Source organism: Anomalospiza imberbis, chromosome Z, assembly GCF_031753505.1.
Source record: "Anomalospiza imberbis isolate Cuckoo-Finch-1a 21T00152 chromosome Z, ASM3175350v1, whole genome shotgun sequence".
NCBI classification, from domain to species: domain Eukaryota; kingdom Metazoa; phylum Chordata; class Aves; order Passeriformes; family Viduidae; genus Anomalospiza; species Anomalospiza imberbis.
In genome coordinates this window covers 24386805-24402113 of record NC_089721.1, presented here as the reverse complement: position 1 = coordinate 24402113, position 15309 = coordinate 24386805, and the positions used below count along the sequence as shown (strand labels likewise).

The following is a 15309-nucleotide window of genomic DNA, read 5'->3' as shown; positions in this document are numbered from 1 at the left end:
ACAATTTATCAGCAGGCTGCCAGCTTTAGCATGGCAGCAGAAGATTACAAAAGAACACAAGAGAATCAGAGAGTAAAGCAAACATAAAGCTTGTGGAAGTTTCAGTTCCCATTCCCATCTAGTTTGTAATGAAGCAAAATATCACATCAAGTTATGTTTCAGCGACACAAACATAAATGCATTTTAAAATGGAAAATATTGAAAAAGCACATAGTAGCAAAGTATTTGCATTCTTGCATTATATAATATAAAGAAATATTCACAAGAAAGGAAAACAAATTGGCAGTTGGTAGAAGAATGGAATCTACTTCCATTCTTTTGTAGTCATGTCTAAATGTATTTCTGTTGCTGCGCAGGAATATCTTGGTGCTCTATACAAGTCAACACAGACATAAAGATTCTTAAAAAATCTTTATACATTAATAAGAAACAAATATTTATCATATTTTGGCTTGTTTTTTCTAAAATAGTGAATGAGTTTGATCTTGATCTGGTAGAGAGCCTTATTTGCTGCATTGTCTTCAATGTATCAAGGAGAATTTTTTTCTTCTCCCCTCAGTGTGGGAGAAGAGCATAGCTGTTGGCTTCAGAGGAGAAAGGGCTGTATTTGCCACCAATGAGCTGGAGATGGTATGTTGTGGCAATAAAGTGCAAAAAAACATTAGATCAATAGAAAAGCAGAGACTGACTTGCACTGTGGAGAAATAGAGTGGAAAAATAGTGTCTGTTAATATAGACATCTTTTCCCCTCCAATATAATTATTCATCTCTCTCTCTGAATTATGATTCTTCCCTACAGAGATATCTATAACACTCCAGCTAAATACTATCCCCTCTGTGCTGAATTTTCCATACTTTAAAGATGGGAAAGAGAATACTAATTGCATTTGCTGTTGTCCTCTGTTATTTTATTTTGCTGCAAAGAATGTGCAGCACTGAATATGAGGAATAGTAACTAATTCCACAAAGTTGGAGAGATTTCTTGCTACCAGCCCTGAGGCATTTGAGGAATTATTTTTAATTGTCATAAACTGACAAATATAGATGGATCGCAATGCAATACACACACACACCTAATCAGAAAGTGAAGTAAGAAATTAAATTATCTGTATCAAATATGCAAGGGAAGGTAGCAAGGCAGAACAACAAAACCTAGATTTTATGTCTGCATGTGTAAATTTGAAATGAACTGAAGTGAGAAGCAATAACAACCAAAAAATTGCTTCTGATCAAGTCCAGTAATCTATAATTACAGTTAGATGTCTTAATTTAACTAAGAGTTAAGTAGCACTATTGCTAATCCAGAAGTTCAGCATTAATAAATAAAATTCAAATGCATCATTCCTACAAATGTCTTGGGAGATCTATGAAATCTAGAAAAAAAAAAAAAAGAGGGCAATATCATTTTTATAAAGACCAGTAATTCATACTATATCATATTTTTCATGCACAGGAAACAAATCTGAAAATTATAAAATAATCTAAGGCTGGAACTCTCACATCTCTTTTTACACAGCAAAGTTAGCGGCAGAACCTCTTCCAGATTCTTTATTCCACATGTTACCAGTGTGCAGTGTTATAAAACCTAGGACAGACTGGTTAATTATGTGATGCTAAAGAAAGTGGAGTTTAAATTATCTGACCTTCAACTTTTGGAATTGATTTTTTGTCTGTTTCAAGTTCAAAGGATTTGGTGACATAATTCAAACAAAGACATGTACATCTGAAGTGAATACCAATTAATTAAAGAAATTTTGTAAAAATTGAAGGCTTTATAAATTTAAGTTTCATCATGTATTGAAGACTTTTGTTAAATTGAATAATCTGAAAATAACTCAGAAATTACAGGAAATTTCAAAATTATTTTGAATTTTGAAAGCAAAGGATTCTGCATTACTAAATCAAAAATTACTTGCAAATTTGGACTGACTTAAAATTCAATTTTGTTTTATAATTTTAAAATAAATGGTATTTTTTCTAAGGGTATCCTCTAAAATTTTTTGAACATTGCTGCAACTTCTTAGGAATTTAAGCCAGGTGACATATGTGTATAGTATCTGAAATGGTTTCTGTTCCCTCTTGCAAAACAAGTTTTGAAACATTGGCAGGCATTCAGAACAAAATTACACCTTTTTTTTGGCAAACACTATTTAGGTATTCTCTATGCGCTCTTCTGTTCTGTGCTGCATTTTATTACATCTTGATGTGTGAATTAAAGCACTGAAATGTGTTTTAAAGAAATCCTCCATCTCGAAAATGGAAATGTATGAGGCACCAAACAGATTGAGTTCTTCAGATAGGTTTCTGTTTTAGAGCTAATAATTGCATTAGGTGCTAAAAAATGAATATGTGATAAAGACAGCTGCAGTGCTCCTCAAAAGCAGAGAGCTTCTGTAAGGATTTATCAAACTACTATTCTACATCAAGATAATTAAGACAAAGTGCATTTTTCTCCCTATTTGGAAACAGAATAACAAAATTCTAAGTTAATGCTATCTATTTACCTGTTCTTATTTCATTTACAGGAACTTCCAGATTCTCTGAAAGAACAGATCTATCTGAAAGAATGGCATGTGTACAATACATTAATACAAACCATTCCAGCCTACCTTGCACTATTTCAAGATCTGAGAGTACTGGAATTGTCAAAAAATCAAATCAACCATCTTCCAGCAGAGATTGGTGAGTTGGTCCAAGATATTCAGATATTTTTACTCATACCATTTAACTCTATTGCAGGGAAATGAGCATCCATGGATATTCTTGTTAATTTACTGATAATTGTCTTCCTTGTTTACACTGAACAGTCCCCACGACATTTTTATATTTCTCTGGCTTTAATTATACTTGCCAAATTGTGTTGAGAACCATGAATATAGTATGGGAAAAAGTTAGCACATATTTCTTATCTGATTATAAGGCAGTTATTGCTTGTATTCAAGTAGATGGAGAGTTGTTTCTGGGAGCAGGTGGTGTTTTATATTCCTTACAGATTGAGAAAAATAGAAATATTACAGAATTTTAAGCCTCAGACAAGATGAATTGAAACATAAGATTGTAGGGGAAAAGGAAAAAAAATATAACTCTGCAAAAAATATGCATTTTATTTTTTTAAGATTTCAGTAATTATCTTAATTTATTAAAGAGATATATCATAAAGTAATGGATTAATAGTGAAATTTGATTTGGAAGGGACCTTAAAGGTCTTCTAGTTCCAAGCCCTCTGCTGTAGGCCGGGACACCTCTCATTAAACCAGGTTGGTCAGAGCCCCTTGCAACCCAGCCTTGAATGTTTCCCGGGATGGTGCTTCCACCACTTTTCTGGGCAGCCTGTTCCAGTGCCTCAGCACCCTTACAGTAAAGAATTTCTTTGTGATATCTAATCCAAATCTACTCAACCTGATGTTATAAGTTTTAAAGAAACAAATTATCAATGCTTAAATACTTTGGCACTTGCCATTTTAAGCTACATAACAATAATTTTAAGGCTCTACCTCTCCTATGGTTTTAGCTCTTACAATAGAAAAGCTTGTTTGACAGATTCTATTGGTATTGAGAGGGATTTACTGCTCTTACAAGGAAAAAATATAGCTGTCACAGGGAGCATGTTTGAGAGCTGAAGTAACTGGATCCATTGTGGGCTTGCCAGTGTTGTGCTAAAACACCCAGGAATACTAATACCTCAGCCTTTGATTTTAAATACAGTAGCTCTAAGCTTTTCCCATGAGTGCTATTCCTTATGTACACTAAGAGATAACAGCTTAAAGACTAAAACCTCCACTTCCCTTGATATCAAATGTTTGACTTAGAAAAACAGGAAGAAGGAGAGCATCCTGAAACACAGAAATCTGAGCTAGAACTTTCTACTCTTTTAGTACTGTATTAGTCAAGTAACACTCATGCTTTTGGTTTATTTACTAGCACTATATTTTAGAAAGAAAATTTTACATGGACATCGAGATCTATTTTATAGTTTCAGTCTGGCATCTAAACACACTAACAGATCATAAACAAGACACAAGCAGGAGATAATGGACATAAAATGAACACTGTTTTATCATCACTTCGACTGCAGAACTCAGATAGGTCAGTGAGTTTAATGGACAAACACCTTATAAAATGCAGTTTGGAAGAAAGTGGAAATAGCATGGAAGAAAAGGGAGACGCTGCTAGTTTCCTGCCAGAGGCAGGAAACCATTAAACAGAGGGTTTTAAGGAGCTGTTGCTTAACAATTGAGGCAGGTAGAGGCAGGAAAAGTTTTTCTTTATTCTCATAATATTATGCACTGTTAATGAAAATGATCCCTAAGGAAAAAAAACATCACTAATGCTATTAAAATCTGTTTCCACAATAAGGGCATGAACACAGGTCTCAGAGTCACAGAATTGTTAAGATTGGAAATGGCCTCTAAGATCATTGAGGCCAACCATAAGCCAGTGTGAACCACTGTGTTCATCTCTAAACCATGTCCTTAAGTGACACATGCACACATTTTTTTTTAGCAATTTCGAGGATGGTAATTTTACCTGTTATTTGGGTGGCCTGTTCCAATGCCTGGCCAATCTTTCAGTGAAGATTTTTTTCTCTAGTATCCAATCTAGCCCTCCCCTTGTGCAGCTTGAGGTAATTTCCTCTCATCCTTTCACTTCTCCCCCTTTTCATGTGGGAGAAGAGACTGACCCTTATCTTGCTATACTCTCCTTTGAAGGCAGTTGTAGAGAGTGATAAGGTTGCCTTCCTTTTCTCCAGAATCAACAATATCAGCTCCCTCAGCTGCTCCTCATAAAATTTGTGCTCCCGAGCTCTCTTAACCTTCTCTTGACACTGCATCAGCGCAGTGTCTGGGGCTGTTGTGGATTAGAAATTGGGTATTCCCCAATTTAATGTTCCCACTAAAGCACTCCAAACCACGTGGCACACTCCAAACCACATGGCATTCACTCATCCCATCTCCCTCTCTTCTCCCCTTTCAGCTGTGTGGAGAGGAATATTTGAGGTACAAAATGTAAAGACCATGGGTTGAGATAAGAACAATTTACTGAAAACAGCTAGAATGTCAGTTACAGAGCAAAGCAGTGACACCCACCCGCACTTACATGACCAGAAGAGGTTTCCCCTTCTCCTACCCCTGAAAAACTTTGTGAGGTGGTATAGAATAACCTCTGGGTATTAGCAATACCCCCTCCTGGCTGCTGCAAAGTTTAGTCCTTTCTTGGACGAAACCAGGACAGGGGCCCAGAACTGAACACAGGATTTGAGATGTGGTCTCACCAACGCTGAGTACATCAGGACAATAACTTCCCTGGTCCTGCTGGTTACCATATTTTTGATACAGGCCAGGATGTCTTTGGCCTTCTTGGCCACCTGGGCACACTGCTGGACAATGTTTGACTGGCTTTCAACCAGTATACCCAGGTTCTTTTCTGTAAGGCAGCTTTCCTGCTCCTTTTCCCCAAGCCTGTAGTGCTGTATGGGGCTATTGTGACCCAAGGACAGGACCTGGCTCTTTGTGTTATTGAACCTCATATAATTGTCCTCAGCCATCCAGCTGGTCCAGATGACTCTGAATATCTTTCCTACCCTCTAGCAGAGCAATCTTTCCACACAACATAGTTTTTGCAAAGTGACTTAGGGGACACTTGATCTCCACATCCAGATCAACAATAGTGACTTTGGGTTGGACTTAATGATCTTTCGGTTGGACTTGATGATCTGGGTTGGACTCAATGATCTTGAAGGTCTCTTCCAACCCAGGGATTCTGTGATTCTGTAATAGAGACTCTAAAGAGGGCTCGCCCCAACACTGAGCCCTGAGAAACACCACTGATGACCAGGGGCCAAGTAGATTGTTCTAGTAGAAGGTAATGTAGAGCCTGTATCAGACCTTTTCTGGGAAATAAGGAAAAAAGTCTTTAGTAGCAATCACTGTTGTTTCAATTGCATTAAAATTATGGGATTTCTGCTCATCAGTAGATTTTATGTAATTCCCATTTATTCACTTTCCCTCTGATATGTTTACCTTGCTAGTTTGTAGCCATGATTTATTTCTTCCAATGTTTTTGTTGCTGTTTTTTAATGCAAATTTTGCCTGGAAGGGCCAGAGAATGTTAGAAAATGCTTTATTGTAGGGTTTCCCTCAGACATGGTATTAAAGCACTCACCATCCTCCTCTTACCTGGGAACTTTTCAGAAATTTTATTTTTCAAGATTCATAAAATTTAAGCATTCCTCTGTGGAAACATAGATTTGGACATTAGACACTGTATAAGCAAATTAACAAATTTGCTAAGCCATAGATACTACTTATACACACACATATATAAATTTTTTATATATATGTAATTTATATATAATTCTACATCGCAGTAGTAATTCTAGCCTATCCACAAAATGATGCATAATCACTGATGTAGTCTAAAATGAAATAATACAAAAAATCCACTCCAAGATTCTGTACCTGAACAGTTCATAATGTTTTTGCCAAAACTTCCTGATGTTTTTCAGTCTTACTGAATGTGTGTTGATAGGCCACCTGTTAGTAAGGCAGTGTAAATGCCCTTTTTGTTATGGCATAAATTGCAGAGGAGCTTTGTGTTAATTTTTGTAATGCTGTCTTTGTTTACATGTAAGGGAATATGCTTGCAAATCGCTGTGCTTTTATTTCACATATTATATACATGCATATAGAGATGGATATTAATGTGTATTGGAAATGTTAATTGCTTTTATAAAATAATATTATGGAAAGTCTTGGATATTTTGAAATTTTTGGATACTGCTTCTAAATGAAATAGTTCATATTTTAAGTATACTTATATATGTCAACTTATCTACTAAATTTTCACAAGGAAAATTATTGATGTGGGTGTGATTTGGGAGCTCTGTCTAAGCAAAGAGTGAGGACTGAGTGCTAAATCAGAAGGTAAGGTGTCTGGAAAGGTTAAGTGCTAAGGTATTCATCATTTTGTCTTCTGCTTACAAAATAGCAATAGCTAGGTAAATATCACAGCTGAAATGTACTTGGGAGCAATGACAGATAGTTGATGTTGGCAGTGACATACATCTTGTTGAGTCTTTAATCTTCAGACAGAATTGAAGTCAACTTTAGATCAACAAATCATCTGGCAGAGGATAATGTGGTGAGACATATTTGACAATTTTTGATTCTCACAAGAGGTAAAGTTATGAGAGAGCATCAGGTGATTAGAATATTTTCAATTAAAAGTTATTGCTGTAGTAAAAGTTTCTGGACTTCTGGAATATTGAAGTTCATATCCCTGTTTTACTAGATTTAGAAGATAATGCTCCACTCTGAATCAGAGAGAAGAAAGAGTTGAATCCATTATCAGATATTTCATACCGCACTATTATAGTCACAAATGTACATGAACAAGAACGTATTTGTAACAGAAGACAGCTGAGAATACTTTTGATTTGATAGTTTTGGTGTAATAGCAAATATTTTAATCAGAATTGTAAAAAAAAAAAAAAAAAGAAAACTGCAGAATGTAGTTGTCTGTCTTAAAATGGTTTGTCTAGGAATAACAGAGAAGAAATCATGAATGGGGTATAGCCAGGGGATTTTCTTTGTGTTCTGAGTGAGATTACAGCTTTGGCTTTGACTCTGTGGCTGCAGTGCAATTGCTGTATGAATAGTAGAGTTAGTACATTAGTAATTGCTATAACTGAAGCTATCCAACTATATATTCTCATATTCACATAGGAAGTAGTGAATGGAAGTTTCATATGTTCCCAAAGCCTTTGTGCTAGTATGGAACTGTAAGGTTATATTTGGATTTTTTTTTTGTCCCACAAATTATCCATTATACTTCTCAAAGAGCTGTTAATAAAATATTTGTACTGTGTCCTCTCCCATTTTTGATTTTCCAAATATTTAGGATTAAAATAATTACGTTTGAGACATACTTCATTAAGAAATCATGGGGAATTTTTGTCTCTTTTCTACTGCACAGTATAAAACTTCCTTTGTGCATATCATTAATCCAATTTTCTAGAACTCAGAAGGGGAAGCTATTAGTAATAGATTTTTAAGTGACTTCTCAATACCTAAAATAGCTTTTTCTATTAATAAGATTCCAAATCTGTTTTATGAGTTTCCAAGAAATGGAATCATAAAGGCCTATTCTGAGGAACTGCAAATTCATCTATTACCTTTGTAATTTATTCAGTATTCAGTGTTATTTTTCCAACAGATTAGTCTTGTATGAAATGGAGGAAAATTTTATTTATATCCTCCCTTTGAAGAGACAGTATTAAACATTGGTGTTGCAACTTGACTGTTTTTATGAGGACATTTTTGACTCAGTTTTCAATGGCAGCCTCTCTTCTCATAATTCCTGAGTGGATGGCACTGAAGGCAGGGACTGGGGAAGTTAAATCACTTGCACTCTAGGTAGAGATCAGGTTCATGACCTCCTGAGGAACCTGAATATAGACATATCTATGGGAACTGATGAGATGCATCCCAGAAGCTTGAGGGAACTGCCTGATGTAGCCACTAAGACACTCTGTGACACTGGAAAAATCATGGCAGTCAGGTAAAATCCCAGGTGACTTAAAGACGGGAAACGTTGTGCCCATTTTAGAAGAAAGTAGAAAGGGCGAAAGGGATCATGTGAATCTCATGAGGTTTAACAACACCAAGTACCAGGTGCTGTACTTGGGTTGAGGCACACTCTGGTATCAACACAGGCTGAGGGATTAACAGATGGAGGGCAGCCCTGCTAAGAAGGGCTTGGTGGGTGAGAGGCTGGATGTGACCCAGCCATGGGCACTCCCAGCCCAGAAAGCCAAATGTGTACTGGGCTGCATCCAAAGCGGCCGTGGGCAACAGGGCCAGGGAGGGGTTTCTGCCCCTCTGCTCTGTTCTGGTGAGACCCCACCTGGAACCCTGCATCCAGCTCTGGGGTCCCAGCAGAGGAAGGACATGGACTTGTGGGACTGAGTCCAGAGGAGAGATACAAGGGTGATTAGAGGGATGCATGGCCTCTCCTATGATGACAGACTAAGAGACAGGCTCAAGAAATGAGCTTGTTCAGCCTGTAGGAAAGAAGGCTCTGGGGTGACCTAACTGTGGCTTTTCAGCACCTGAAAGAGACCTATAAAACAGCTGGATAGCTGTTTACAAGGGCATGTAGTAACAGAACAAAGGGTAATGGCCATAAACTTAAAGAGGGCAGGTTTAGTTTAGATATTAGATATTTTTTCCTCTGAGGGTGATAAGGCAGTTAAACAGGTTGCTCAGATAAACTGTGGATGACCCATCCCTGGAAGTGTTCAAGACCAGACTAGATGGGGCTTTGAGAACCCTGGTTTAGTGAAAGGTGGCCTTGTCCATGACAGTGAGGCTGGAAGTAGATGATCTATACGGTCCCTTCCAATCCAAGCCATTCTATAATTCAATTATTCTCTGCTTGCAGATTAATGTAAAAAGTTGTCCAGTGTTTTACAAGTGGATCTACATTTGCATTGAATAGGATCCTTAGATAATGAAGGCATTCTGTAACCTCATCTATATTTTGTCTCTGCCACTTTGTTAGAACCACTAATGTAGGCTTGTGTAAGAGGTGAATTTGTACTAGCATTATTAGAATGCTGCATTGTTTATAAGAAATTACAGTGTTTAATTACCAATTTGTGTTTTTAAAAAGGAATTTAAAATTTTAGCTGTGAATAAATGCAACAACTATGATACTGGATCTCCCATCTAAAAAATAAATCTTAATTGGGAAACTTTCAGGGAGGCCATGGATTTCATTTTGGCTTTTACTGCCTTTCCTTGGAAAACACAGAGATGTTAGCTGTTTAATTCCAGAATTTACATATTTTATAGAATAAAAATTCAGCAATATTAAGCATAGTTAAAAGCAGTATTCTACAGCAGTGATTTTACTATTACTGCTTTTACTATTACTGCTATTATTACTTTTAATTCAGAAGTTGCGCTTGAATATTATATGAATGTACATGCAACATGTGTGGGAGTCAAATCCTGTTTTGCATTTGTGCAGTCATGGAAGGGATGCCACCTCCTCCCTCCCCTCCTAAAGTGCCTCAATGGCTGTATTACATGCTCATTAGGCCTGATTTTACTGGGCACCATACCAAAGACAGTGGAGAATTTCTGCACTAAGAAGACATAAACAAGCCCCTAGATGCAGGATGCAGGGTTGTGAAACTCCATACTGCCTTAACACTCTTCTTATTTCCCCTCCTCCAAATTACAATGTCTGTGGCATTTGAAGACTATTTTGGGATTCATCCCTCCACAATTTTGTGCTCCTTTGGTCAAGACACAGGATTTGAGAATCTTTAGTTTTCATGGATGTTTTTTATCATCACACATTTGTGCTCTCTCTCTGACAAAATTAGCCTAGCAGATTTCACTCTGTAATCTGGATTACCATTCCAACAACTCATATAGCCTAACTCTATCCTTATCTACATTGTTACAAAAATTTTAAATGGTTATTTAGAGGAAGGAGTCATTAGAGATGTGGTATTGAATGGAAACCAGGTTGAAATAAAAAATTTATATAGGAAAAGCAAATTGTTCCCAACTCATTTGGTTTCTATTTTTCGAGAATATGATTGAGCTTCAAGCAGTAGATCTTGTCTACCTGGTATTCCATGATGTGTTTGGTACAAAGAACAATGGAAAATGAATGTTTGACTCTAACAGAATGGACTTTGATGCCACAATTATAAAATGAGCAAAAGAATTGTTAAACCAGAGACAAAAATGTGTTTGTTTGGAAAGAGGAGGTGTTGGTCATGAAGAAGGCAATTTTTGGATTTTCTCAAGGATCAGTCTTGACATTATCGCTTAGTAATTTTCAGGAATAGGGTTACTGAAATTTTCTGACACAGTTTGTCTGTGTGTTGTCACTGCAAAATAGGTGGAAATATGGTAAGGCTGATGAGCAGTTAGGCTTCTAAAAATACAGAGATTAAATTCACAGTTGCAGAGCTCTAGATCAGGTATTCAGTTTTCATGCAGCATGTCAGAGATCATTAAATGCAAAAAACGAAAGAAATGAAATTCCAAATTAAACAGTCACAGGAGGACTATCCAGTAATTTTAGATGAGAACAGATGCAAAATAAGTCTATTAGGACCATTTAAGGAGGAGAATTTTTATTTTGTCAGCAGAGACTAGAAAAAAAATGGCTTATTCAAGCTAGTAAAATTAATTCTGAGATGTCTGTTACCTATGAAAATATCAGAAGCAAACACCGGGGAAGGAAAAAAATCTATTTAAAGATGAACTTGACAAAAGAATCAATGTTTATAAAACTTCTACAAATAAATTTAGGCTAGCAATCTGAAGATTATTCCAAATAAAGAAAATTATGAAACTCAGTAACTTCTTATAATACCATAACAGCAGCAGATGTAAAAAATAAACTACTTTTCAAATAGAATGTGAGAAATGGAAAAAAAAAAAAAGATTATGTGAAGTGGTCATGCAAGGATTTTATCCAGAACATCCTTGTTAGTCTTACATATATCTTATTGCCCTAGAGGGCATGTTATTGCTTGACTATTACTCACTTGCCAGGTGGCATAACTTAATCCACTGAAGAGCCCAGAGGTGAAAAATAGCCCCTATAGAATTCCAAGAGATTGTTCCTTGCAGGCAGATCTTGGCAAGCTTCATCCTATTCATCTATGTTGTCCTGCATTTGTTATGGAAATAAAATTCAACTGCATGACTCATGCCTTTTCCCAGTAATTTTCATAATCTTAGTTATGGCAATTACTGTAAATTGACTGTAGAATCTGTAGTGTCCTTCTGTCATGTTAGAGTGACTATATATCACAAGAAAAAATGTGATGCATTTTTTACTTATATTTTTTCTCATACCTGCAAACCATACTGGGAACATTGGCATACATATTAGGTGCTGTGAAAACCAGGCAGAGAAGCTGTGCTTAAGTCCATTACACTACCCAGAAAGGCTGCTTTATTTTTGTGATTTCTTTTTCATAAATAGTTCTGCTCCACATCTCTAATGCATCAGTTGACCATCTGAACACAGTCAGATGAGACAGTGACTAGCATGTTTGTAACACCAGATGCCTTGCTTAGTAGTCCATTAGTAGTTAGTTCTTCAATTACTAATGGAACTGAGAGGTGGAAATTTCAGTGACTGAAAAATTAGCAACATCTGTCATGGTTTAACACTTGCAGGCAGCTAAGCCTCATACAGCTTGGTTAGTCCCCCTCAGTCCAGTTTCCCACAGCAGGATGGGGAGAGAAGGGGAAAGGGTTAGGGTTAGGGTTAGGGGTTAGGGTTAGGATCAGGATAAAGACAGTTTAAAAAGAAAAAGTAAACAAACGTATGATGCAAAAGCACTCACTCGCCACAAACTGATCCACATTCATTCTCTAAGCAATAGAGAACTTAAAACTCACTCCCATTCTGCCCCTGTCTCCCACTTTTACTTCTGAATGTGACATTATATGTTATAGCATATTCCTTTGGTCAGTTTGGATCCAATGTGTCAGCCCTGTCACCTCTCAGCCTCTTATCTATTCCTAGCTGAATCAATGGGGCACCAGAGTAATAAACAAAAATTTTTTGCTGTGTTAGCACTGTTCAGTTATTACCGTTGTTTGGTCATAAATCCAAAACATAACACCATATGAGTTGCTATGAGAAACACAAACTCCATTCCAGATAGAACCACTACAATATTCCAGTGCTGAAACAACAGGCAAAACATTCCAGGGCTATTGAATAAATAGTTATTCTTTCATTCCAACAGGATTTGCTCTCCTTTAACATGGGATTAGTTGGTTAAGGAAGTAAATTGCGATTTTCTGATTCTCTAGTTTTAAGGCATTTCTGTTTCAGTCATTATTTTGTTGCAATGAAGTGGTAAATTCATGGTTTTGAGACTTAGCATGTGAGATAATATCTTCATCTACATGATGATACTAAACCTGGTGAGGTTTTCTGATCAGTAAACTAAACTTCTATTATTTTTAGGTGCTTAAAACGTAGTTCACACATTGACACATTTAAATTTGTTTTATTACCCCAATGAACCTTGTCAGATAGTGTACTGGCAAAACAGTTAGTCTGTAAGCCTGTTGTAGTCTTACAGAAATATTTTCTTCTATTTTAACTAAATCAGCAGCTTACAGTAAAGGAAAACAAGGTTACCATTCTAAAAGGAAAGCTGAATTTTGAAATACATCTCAGTTTCTGGCAGAGCTAGAACTGGAAGGAAGCTGGGTGGAAGACCCTGTGTTTTTCTTTGTTGTAACCGGTAGAGATTAATGTAACAGAATTACCACAATATATGCCTTGCCTACCACATGTTAGATGATTTGGGTGGTCCAGTCATCATTTAAAGACAATGTTGTGTCCAAGGGAAACTGTGGGGTTTATATAAAATGGTGTGTGATCTGGTGACTGCTAGTATTGGCCATCAAACTGCATGTCTCTGGCTCCGGCAACAGCAATTTCTCAGGGAAAAAAAATGTAAGACTTTCTACTCCCTATGCCTCTTCTCTGTCCTTTTCTGTGGAAGCAATAAATAGCTTCTGGTGAGGATTTCCACAGATGCAAAAGGTGAGCAACTCTAAGGCAACATTTGCTTTGGAAAAAGTTTAACGAAATGTTAATGTCTTAAGGATAAGAACACTACTATGACATTGACTTGAGGACACTTTGTGCTCTGCAGTGTCAACCAAATCTAATGAAACACCAGTTTATTTAAAAAAAATGGTTATACATAGAAGGCTGATCGTTATGATTTAGGAATGGTACCCCCCAATTCAGTGGCCCTCCAAGACTCTTCAAACCACGCACCACTCCATCCTGCTTTCCCCTTCTCCAATCCCTGTAGCACTCTGGAGAGGAGAATGGGAGGAACAAAAAGAAAAAAATTACACATTGAGAGAAGAAAAATTTACCAGAAAGAACAATAAGTTAATAAAATGTACAGTAACAACCACAATACTAAGAACAGAAGTTACAAGAAAAGACATGATTCACACAGAAAAAAGCCCTGACAATAGAAAATTAATAAATAAATTAATAACCATGGCTCCCTCTGCCATGGTTATTTGGCCAAACCAGAACCCCTTCTTTCTGGAAGAAAGTATCTTTCTCCCACTCCTGACAATGATGTGAGGTGGTATAGAATAACATCTGGGTCCTGGCCATGTCCTTTATCAGCTATTGGAAAAATTAGCCCTGTCCTGACCAGACCTGGGACTCTGATTAATGTAAGTTTTTGGTTTCTGTGTGTCTTGTCTTGCTTTAGAAATATCTAGTCTGCTTTGAGAATTTGTTGACAATGATACTGTTCTCTCCCAGTTTCCAGCTGCTGAATTGCATTTGTGTTTCTTCTGCATTTCCTTCTGAATGCTGTATTCTGTCACTGGATAGAAGGGAATACTACAGGAAGATAAATGAGTAGAGGTGAATATTGTAGATGATAACAAGCTGAGTATATACAGTTGTTATCCTTACAGGAAGGGATGCCATCCAGGACCACCTTGACAAACTTGAGAGGTGGGTTCATGTGAACTTCATGGAAGTCAACAAGGGAAAGTACAAGATCCTGCACCTGTGCTGGGACAATTTCTAATATCACTGCAAACTGCGGGTGAATGGATAGAGAACAGCCCCACAGAGAAGGACTTGAGAATACTGGCGAATGAGAATTGGATATGAGCTGGCAATGTGCATTTGCAGCCCATAAAGCCAACAGTATCTTGAGCAAAAAAAAGTGTGACCAGTATGCTTAAGGGAGCGGGTTACTGTGAGACTCCACCTGGAATACTTAATCCAGTCCTGGGGCTTCCAGCATAAGAAAGACATGAGCCTGCTGGAATGGCTTCAGTGAAGGGCTGTGAAGATTGCCAGAGGTCTGGAACACTTATATGAAGGAAAGCTGAGACAGCTGGGAGTGTTTAGACTGGAGGAGAGAAGGTTCTGTTGTCACCTTATTGCTGCCTTTCAACATTTAAAGTGCACTTACAAGAACAGTAGGGAGAGACTTTTTACCAGTGCCTGTACTGACAGGACAAGGGACAATGGCTTTAAATGCAAAGAGAGTAGGTGCAGATTGGACCTAAGAAATTTTTTATGATGAAGGAGATGTGACATTTGAACAGTATGCCTGGAGAAATTGCATGACTCACCATGGGAAGTATTCAGTTAGGTTGGACAGGGCTTTGTACTAGATGATTTTTGAAGGTTCCTTCCAAATGAAACCATTTGTGATTCTGCAATTCTGTGATCATTTGTGTAATGCAACAACCAGCT

At 37.1% G+C, this 15309-nt stretch overlaps 1 protein-coding gene and 1 long non-coding RNA gene across 5 annotated transcripts in view; one reads left to right on the top strand and one right to left on the bottom strand.

Moving 5' to 3' along the window:
* LRRC2 (leucine rich repeat containing 2) overlaps positions 1–15309 on the top strand; it is a 111858-nt gene that overhangs the window by 69762 nt on the left and 26787 nt on the right. For all 3 annotated transcript variants that reach the window (XM_068175813.1, XM_068175812.1, XM_068175811.1), the window contains exon 4: positions 2526–2682. In XM_068175813.1, coding sequence (XP_068031914.1) covers positions 2526–2682 — 157 coding nt within the window. The remainder of the gene's footprint in view (positions 1–2525; positions 2683–15309) is intronic.
* Positions 10743–12741, bottom strand: LOC137464794 (uncharacterized). Of its 2 annotated transcripts, none has more exons than XR_010994426.1 (3): positions 12365–12741; positions 11889–12053; positions 10743–10909 (listed from the first exon to the last, which is right to left on the bottom strand). It is a non-coding gene; the product is annotated as an uncharacterized lncRNA (long non-coding RNA). The 2 variants fall into 2 exon arrangements; XR_010994425.1 differs by lacking the exon at positions 12365–12741 and adding an exon at positions 12191–12272.